This window comes from Atta cephalotes, assembly GCF_000143395.1.
Source record: "Atta cephalotes unplaced genomic scaffold scaffold00017, whole genome shotgun sequence".
NCBI classification, from domain to species: domain Eukaryota; kingdom Metazoa; phylum Arthropoda; class Insecta; order Hymenoptera; family Formicidae; genus Atta; species Atta cephalotes.
The window spans coordinates 1,651,985-1,661,586 of record NW_012130081.1 but is presented as its reverse complement, the minus strand read 5'-3'; the positions used below and the strand labels follow the sequence as shown (position 1 = coordinate 1,661,586).

The 9,602-nt window shown below is 31.1% G+C and overlaps 1 protein-coding gene across 1 annotated transcript in view; it reads right to left on the bottom strand.

Moving 5' to 3' along the window:
- Nucleotides 1-9,602, bottom strand: part of LOC105618499 (dedicator of cytokinesis protein 1) — a 13,764-nt gene that overhangs the window by 3,332 nt on the left and 830 nt on the right. Inside the window, exons 2-20 of the mRNA XM_012200033.1 lie at nt 9,114-9,355; nt 8,263-9,011; nt 7,934-8,090; nt 7,675-7,845; nt 7,216-7,596; nt 6,905-7,120; nt 6,471-6,793; nt 5,975-6,323; nt 4,934-5,032; nt 3,795-3,985; nt 3,349-3,699; nt 2,856-3,132; nt 2,490-2,737; nt 2,157-2,288; nt 1,792-2,071; nt 1,472-1,695; nt 1,088-1,387; nt 432-741; nt 227-336 (exon numbers count right to left, since the gene is read on the bottom strand). Of these exons, the coding sequence (XP_012055423.1) occupies nt 227-336; nt 432-741; nt 1,088-1,387; nt 1,472-1,695; nt 1,792-2,071; nt 2,157-2,288; nt 2,490-2,737; nt 2,856-3,132; nt 3,349-3,699; nt 3,795-3,985; nt 4,934-5,032; nt 5,975-6,323; nt 6,471-6,793; nt 6,905-7,120; nt 7,216-7,596; nt 7,675-7,845; nt 7,934-8,090; nt 8,263-9,011; nt 9,114-9,355 (5,110 nt within the window). The remainder of the gene's footprint in view (nt 1-226; nt 337-431; nt 742-1,087; nt 1,388-1,471; nt 1,696-1,791; nt 2,072-2,156; nt 2,289-2,489; nt 2,738-2,855; nt 3,133-3,348; nt 3,700-3,794; nt 3,986-4,933; nt 5,033-5,974; nt 6,324-6,470; nt 6,794-6,904; nt 7,121-7,215; nt 7,597-7,674; nt 7,846-7,933; nt 8,091-8,262; nt 9,012-9,113; nt 9,356-9,602) is intronic.

Here is a 9,602-nt window from a genome sequence, read left to right as displayed (position 1 = left end):
ACACACACACACACACACACACACACACACACACACACACACACACACACACACACACACACACACACACACACACACACACACACACACACACACACACACACACACACACACACACACACACACACACACACACACACACACACACACACACACACACACACACACACACAACTTATTAATAAAATAATAAACATGCCATGCAAGAATGGACGGAAAAGCTTACTCTGAATTATTCATATTTGATTCGGACAGACAGTGATTATCTCCTCTCGAAATTGGTGGTCTTCGCATTGTTACAGTTTGCGTTAGGCTTTCAATTTGTAAATCGCAAGTCTGTGTTATAAAATAAATTATAAATTTATAAATTTAATGCGAGTTAACTTGATTATTATTTCGATAGATATTGATTTGAATGATTAAAAACTTACTCTTTTTCCATATTTAGCTTCTACTTGATTACGCATAGACATGAAACATTGCTCTAAACGTTGATGAAACGGTGCCAACTCGGTAGGTGCTCGTGTTTTATGTAACTGCAGACCTACACTGAGTAGAGGGATTTGTTCTGCAATGAGCCCTTCTAACTTGAGAAGATCTGAACTTTCGTCCGGATGACTATCTTTGTACTCTGCGTTGAGAAAAGCTTTTTCGTAATTATCGATACCACCCATAACAGCTGGATCCAATATGCCATTCAATTTCATGCTCAAAGGATTTAATGGAAGACTAGGATCACTCCTGTATAAAACAAATAGTAGTTTCATAAAAATTTATATTGTAAAATAATGAACAAATATAATAAACAAGTAAATCAATTTTATTTTAACACTTTGTTACATTCATTATAAATTATTAAAAAATGGAATAATGTGTATGATTTTATGTAGAAACGATCAACGTGTAGTAGATAGATTTTAGATTCATTCTTAAAGTTTGACTCATATAAGCCTTGGTTTTTAAAAAATTAGTTAAAAAATTAAAAGTTTTTAAGTTAAAAAGTTGCAATATGAGATTATAATTTGTATCGAGTAATGTGTATCGAGAATAAAATAAATTAATATATATGTATAAATATTATACAAACTTGTTAGCAATAATAAGATCCCTCAGTGCTGTGTTCGTAGCTTCCATAGTTTCAATTGCGTTTCTCAAGGGACTGACTAAATATGTCTCGCTAGATGTCACAGGAAACCATCGAAGAATTCCCGGTAACGGGTAACTTGTAACAAGTACTGTCCGTTCTAACCATAACGAGGCAAATTCATTGCTATTGTTAGTACTAATATTTACTTCCTTTTCTTTATCGCTATTTATTGCAATGATTTCTTTTCTCGGAGCAGGTCTTGAAAATCTAAAACGCTGCACATCATTCACACGATGATATCTAAAATATAAAAACAATGATAATCATAAAAATACAATAGAAAATTGATGAAATTTTATACAAACTATAATGTTAAATATGCACCTTAAAACTGCTTCTGCAGTAACTGGTTTACCACTTAAACGATGCCTTTTTTCATCCATCAGTGGCTCTACCTTATTAATTTGTACATACTGTTGATATGATTCTAACATTTCTATGGTGGGCGGAGACAATTTATTCATTTGTTCTGCATTCGGTAGTTGATTTAATGTTCTTGTACAAAAATCACTAAGTCGTTCATATTCCTTTCCTCGATAAACAAATACCTATATCGCAAATATATTATTTCATTGAACAAAGAACAAAAATAAACAATGATTAAAGATATGTTAATAAATACGTTAATAAATATGTGAAAATACTTTATTTTGAAGAAAAACAGGATGTCCTTTGCCGTAATATGCAACTCTGAAGTATTCTGGTTCAGGTCTTAATTGTTTTACTATACAATCATAAAACTTTGCCATGCGTATTAGTAGGACGGACAATTGCAAATAATCAAATGTTTCCTCTTCATATTGTGAAACTAGTTCTTTACAAACGGCAAGAGCGCATTCCCACATTCTTCCTTTATCAAAATAATCAATGATATCATTGTATAACGCTTCTTTCAATTCACGATGTGTTTGACATAAAGGATATCTAGAAAAATGATTGAATTTTTTAATATTAATTTCATTTCTAAACAAGCTTACATAAATCATTTAATATTGGTTGGTAAAGTTACCTGTGTGATATTAACAAAGGTGATAAAGGCTGATCACTCCATGCTAATAACTGGCTGTGGAGTTTTAAAGAATAAGCAGCTTCTGTATAGTTATCGCATTCTAGATGTAATTCACACAGCTTGTTTACATATCTATAAAATATATAAAGAAAATCATTTAATATGTTTTAATATACATATATTTATTACATTAATTTTTATTTACGGAATATTTAGATTAATATTAAAAAATCTAAACCAATCACATTTAATCAGACCTAAATTAAAGACTTAAATAAAAGACAATTAAAACACATTTAATTTATAAAAATATAATAGATTTTTTGCATTTACCTAATATACATTTCCTTTCTATTAATCTCAGAATAAAATTCCAATAAATTCACAGTACAAAGCATACGATGCTCTTGGGATTCGGCGTGAATAATATCGCGATATTGCAATAAGCGTTCCATAAGTCTAGATATAGTATCTACGAAACGTAAGCCTTGCTCTCTCATTGTAGAATGTTTTTCACATAAAGAACCCATAACATCAGTCCACAGTGTACGAAAATGTTCGTCGCCTCTGCCTCCTTCGACCTGTAAAAACCAAACTTTCATGAAGTGACTTTTCATTGACTGTAATTATCAAAGTAAATTTCAATTAAGACTCTGTTTTGCTTCTATTTATATATAAAATTATTACAAAATACTATACCAGAATATCCAGTTTTGCAATCATTTCGTTTTCATATTCTGTAAAATTAGCTTTGATATGAGCAGGATCGCGCTTAGTATCCCCATATCCTTCCACTATACGTGAACTATAGTACTCGCATTGCATCATATCGAAAAAAATAGGTATAGTAGCTTTTCTTAATTCAGTATCGGGTATTAATGCCATTTCAAGGATGGCACCAACTAAAGCGGGTACAAACAATATTTTGTGTTGACCCAAGTTGAACCACATAGATCTAATTTCGAACACAGTTGCTCTGTAACATACCAAAAGAAAAAATATTCGTTTTATTTAACAATATAATATTTAATAAATATGATTAAACATACATCAAAAATGATACATAAAATGTATGGATTAAGAATTTGTCTCAATGTTAAAAATGTTCTTTCTATTTGAATCTTTAGTTTTATTGTGATAGCCTTGAAACATTCTGCGTAATTATTATACGTATATTACGTAAGAGACATACCTGCGCATATCTTTGTAGCGCTTAATAATACGATTTCGTTTCGCTGATGTAAATGTCTCCAATTGTAAGGCAGGTTGTGTTAAAAATGCAATAGCACAATGGAAGAAATTTGACCATGCTTGTTGCTCAAATTCAGTAAAAAAATAATCTCTAATTGTGGCCGAGAAGTACCGTAAAGAATTCAAAATAATGTTATTTTGGAGCATGATCATCTCACACCAGTCTCCAGGAAATACACTTCTAGAAACCAGATCTTTAAAGACAAGCAGTATTTCCATAAGAAAGTCAAGTAAATCAATTTTAGTTCCAAAATGATTGATATACACTTCATAATGGAGTTGTGTCATTTGTCTGAAAAGGGATTAAGAAGGAAAAAGATATTTTAGTCCTTGTTCTTTTCATAATTTTTACATTTTTGTTTTATATTTTTGGAATCTTAAATATACCTGAATATTGCCAACATTACTGAAACTAAATTTCCAACTAAAGGATTTTCTCTGTCCATTGATATAACTGTCTGTATAATGGTTCGTAAGGCTGTTAGCATTATCTCCTTGACATCTGACACTGTGCTACCTATGTCTTTTCTAAAAGTCAGTTCCAGAATGTCAGATAAGATCTTGACACACAATTCCACCTAAGGAAATATAAAAAACAAATATAAAAAGTAAATTGCTCTGTGAATTATTTACACAGTATGTTTAAAAAATTTTCAGACAAAAATTCTTTAAAAAATCAACAAATTTAGATATTATTCATATCAGCTATTATTTATATCAGATTTCTACATAATTTTTTCCCTTTTCGATACGCGCAGAATGATACAATGATTGGAAACTATTATAATATTCCTCTTATAGAATCGCATTTAGCTGACGCATTATAATGCTGAATTTACGATTTGACTATAGATACAAATTCGCACGCCAATGCGCCTGCACACACAATTAGGACTGTTTCACAGTTTTTGACTAACAGACAGATAATAGTAATTTATCATCTATCCATCCGTATTTACTTGATTTAATCCCGACACTTTTTGATATTTTCCAAAATAAAATTGCACTTAAAATAATTTTTTTATGTACTGATGTATCAGCGATTCAAGATGTAATGAGATGCATGAAATGAAGGCGATTCTGAAAAAGAAGTACCATATAATAGCTTCCAATTCATAATTGAATTTTATTGTGTATGTCGAGAGGGAAGGGATTATGTAAAAGCTTAATATGAATAAAAGCTGATATTTAAATTCGTAATTGTTTAGAATTTTTGTTTAGAAAAATTTCAGACATACTGTGTATGTCTAAAATATAAATAAAAAAATTATTGCGAATATATATCAATCTATAATACATCTAAATTAGTGTGTGATATGGATACACTATACAATCTGTACATTCATACAAAAAAAAATAACTTACGTAACGCGAATCACCGATGCTAAAATTTTAATGCAATACAACAGATATAAGTGCAGATACATCAAAGTTCTATGTTAAATAGTCTCAAAATCATGATGCTATGAAAACACATTATTTATCCACATAGGAGACTTCCTGCATTTATGCAGGATAAAAATTACCTCTTCGGAGTAGCCGCGATGTTGGTTGAGCCGATGCCGATTTTCGCCGAGCAACCTGGCTACCTTCGCCACGCTCTTTCCAGGCGTACTCGATAGCCCCTTTAAACGCCATTAACCAAAACCAAACCGTACAAAAAATGAAACAACCCTTGTTAGTTGAAAAAAACAATACCATTTTTTCTAAGGATGTACACACTACATTGAAAATTTTCCGACACCACAATGTAAATATAGAACTGCAGGACACAGTATCATGAAATACAGCATGAAATATCAATACTAGAAAAGTATTCATAGTACATCAGAAAAGAAGTAGATTAGATAGATTTTTCTTAAATAATTTTAAATTTTCTATGTCATATGAACTTTATATCAAATAATCTTATGGAAAAATCGCACAATGCAGAATAAACATTATACAATAACATTACTAAACAAACACATGCTACATTCCAAGTTTCAATCTTTTTCAAGTCGTATACATTTCCCTTTTCATGCTTATCAAAAGTAAGTATAAAGGATGTCTTTCAATATGTTATATTTTCAGCTAATGCAACTTAATAATAATTATCATTATTTTTATTAAATTTTCTGAAATCATAGTTTATGTAATTATTTTTTTTTTAAATGTAAAATTAAAAAATTAGCTAGAGTTTAACAAAGAATTTAATTAGAACAAAAAAAATCACAAATTAAAAAATAAAAATGAAGAGACATCCTGTGTAAAAAAAAAGATTGAGAGAGAAGAGTCAGAAAGATGCGTGGCGGAGGGATCGCAGGCTGCACGGAAAGCACGAACAATGACATTTATCGTACGTCACACTGAATGATATCAAATGTAAGTGAAAATTCGTGAGTTTCAACAAATCCGGTTATATGTAAATTTATGTAGTTAGGCCGCATCATGTATTACGAAAATATATAAGTATATGAACTGATATTATTTTTTGTGAGATAGAAAAATAATGTGAACATTTCATATCGCTTAAACTGTAAGTTAAGAAATAGCATTAGGAAATAGCATACTTTATAACATCTTACCTCCTCTTTAGATTCCAGTAAATCTCTGACAAGTATAGTAATTCTCGGTAATAAAATCGCTCTACAATCTGCATTTAAAAAAAGCGGACTGTGTACAATGTCGTTTACTGTCATCATTTTTTGTTTGGTTAATCTACCGGTTGGTAAAGTTACAAGTAAATCTGTTAAAATCGTGCTCAGTTGCTTGCCGCTATAAACTCTTAATAAATGAGGTATCGTTGTTGGTAGGTACTTGAGACAGGCTCCTTGAACCAACAGAGTACCATCTGTTTCGTGACTCATGAGATTAACGATAGATCGTAAGAGATCAGTTAAAGTTTGTGAGAATTCTTCTTCATCTTGATTTAACCTTTTAAAATAAATTATAAATATTAATTGAAAGTAATTCTTTTTTGGAGTATCTACTCATAGCCTATTTTAGATAATTTTATAAAACATTTTATTTATGATTACATAATATATAAAAAAATTATATATATATAATAATAAAACATACTCAGTAAATAAAAGACGAGATTCGACAATAAACCTCATGCAGTATTGCAAACTTTTCATTGTCTTAAGCAATAAATCTCGTTCCTGACCATCGCCATTGCTGACGCTGTCTATACGTTTACGTAATACCGCAATCAATTTTTTATATGCGAGAGTTGCAGAAAAACTTTCAGAAATATATAAATCTAATACTGGTTGAAAGTGCTGATACTTTCTATCGGACACAAGTCCGATAATATATAAAAGGCACTCAAAGACCATGTCATCGTAGACATCACTGTCTGAATTACTCATCAAAATGTTAAATAAAGCATCCAAAACATCCTAAAAAAACAGAATATAATTATACTTTATTTATATTTATACTTTATAAAAAAATTATTTTTAATTATGTATATATAATTTTCATTTTCAATAAATTAGATTTATTGTTACCTGCAAAAACTTCACTATTTCCTCCCCATCAACTTTCATTAAAGCAGCTAAAGATTCTTTTAAGTCCGTATTGTGTGACGCCCAATTGAGTAAACCTAATAAGTCTACATTTTGGGTCAATTTAGTTGAGCAAATATTAGTTGCTATTAAAAAGCTATCCTTACTGGTTAATGTTAAAGATCCTAAACTTGGCTTTTTCTCCATATTTAATTCAACCTAAAACATACAAACAAAAATGAAGAAAAAAATAAAATAAAATGCACAACATTTAAGAATATTAATTTTTTGATCTCTTTATCAAATAAGTGTACCAATTCTCCACGTGTTGATGGCAATTTAAAATAAGATATATCGCTCTCTTCGTATTTCTTCTGTTCTAATTTATAAACCAATAATTCATGTTGTATGTCTTGTAGAGTCGTTCCATTGCGTTGCATTAATCGAACATAACTTAAAGCAAATGGCTTTTCAGACTTATCTTTCGCCTCGTTAGAACTACGATGCTTAAACGTAAACTTTAAGTGGGCCTGTTTAAATTCTTCTATAGGTATGGCAATCTTAAATGTTTCGCACCATCTAGGTTTGTCTTCGTGATAATAAATAACGCTATGATACTCGTCAATTGGAGTCACGCCGCCACCTAATGTCATAACTCCGGGAATTGCAATACCATATTCATTACATACTTTAACCTGTTAAAATTTGCAAATATTCATATATATGTGTAAGTGTATACAGAATATAATTTTTTTTTAATTTATCCTACTAACCGTTACTTCTACATTTTTGTCTGTAGATTTGGAGCCTTTGCTAAATTCACCGCTAATTAATGTTAGATACAGATCATTGCGTACGTCACCCGGCAAAATAACTTCTGGGAATCCCATTTTACGCGCGATTGCAACATTACCCAGTACCAAATGTGGATTTTCATCACGTACCTTTCAAGTATTAAAAATGCAAAATATAATTTTCTTTTTATAGCATAATCAAAGTAATTTCACAGAATAATTTTATTTTAGAACTTACCTGTTTCGGATCACCCCTTAACAATTTTAAACTAGTCCATAATCCTTGTCCCCCTGTGACATTGGCAATATTACCATTGACATGTTTCTGAATATTTGCTTCTTTTTGTGCAATAATTCTACGTAACGTACCATCAAGGCTATCTTTCTCACAACATCTGAAACAAAAGCAGAAAACCAACAAAAAGAATCTCGATTTTATAAAAATCACCATAATGCTTTTCTTTGACACTTTGTTACGAATGCCATATTATTTAATCTTATTAAAAAATATTCTGATCTTATTAAAACTAAAATATTAATCTTATTAAAACTGAAGTATGTACTTACTGTACAAAAGGTATAAAATGATGTTGCTCAACATCACCCTCAAGCTTGCCAGTAATGAATAAGGTAATATCCATCGCGGCTACACCAAACGGTCTTCTCATAGTTTCCGCGCTCTTAATTTTTGTTTGATTGGTTTGTGTAACACTTGAGCGACGGTGATCTGGTTCTTTGGCTTCCATACCGCCTATTCTAATTACGTAACAGGCTAAATAAACTTTGTCTCTTGTTAAATCTCTGGAACCAAGATCTGTGAACAATACTCTAAGATTGTGCAACTGATCAATGTCCCTTGCAAGTCCCTCTTTACTCCACGATACCACATAATTTTCTGTGATAGCTTTCATCTCTCTGCCATCGTATAAAGTCAACAGTAGCTCTACATCCTCTGCCATTTTACATACAAAATTTCTCACACTGACGAAGAAGATATGTGAATATACAGGTACTTGTGGCTTATAGGGTTTTTTCTTGGTATCATTGCATGCTTTTCTTATTCTCTCTGCAGCAGTCTCATGATGATAATACAATTGTATAGTGCTTGTCTCCATGGGATTCAAAATATTTCCATGCTCGTCTCGAACCACCATATCCAAACCTAACAGCTGATTTCCAGTATCTATCTTTGCTGTTGCCAATCTCTTCATATCTTTTAATTCGTCTACTGTTAAAGTCCCACTCAAAATCTTGCTTCTGTATCCAATTGCATCCAGAATTTGCTGCTGCATCGTTCTGAAGTGTTCGGAATGTGTCTAAAACATACAGAATTATGAAGTTATGTCTGCTCTGTATAGTACTCTTTTTATTTCCAGAAATAAGCAAATTGTTTATGACAAGAAGTATTCTATACATACCACATATAAATGTTTCCAATAATGTCCCCATTCTCTTAAGACGTTAGTGATCTCTTGTACTAAGTTATCCGTATTCGTTGATTTTTGTAGGATATGTATATAGGATTTTGGAAAAATTCCACATGTACCCTTAAACTTGCTGCGGCCGTAATACCAATCTGTACATTCCGCAGTTATCTGTACAACCTCTCCAACCGTTAAGCATATTGCGTGCGGGATTGAGTGTGCAAAATTATGGACGGCTAAATAAAGTGATAAAATACAAAAATAAATACAGGGTACGTGTCTATGATTTTGACATTTTTCAGGACTATAGTTTTTGAAGGAATTATGCATGGAATATTTTGACAACATTGTGAAACATTGCCTCCTCTCTCTCTCTCTCTCTCTCTCTATACATATACATATACTATTATATATATATATATTATGAGTATTAATTACTTAGTTAGGAGTTAGTTCACTATTCGTACTATAACTAAAATAACT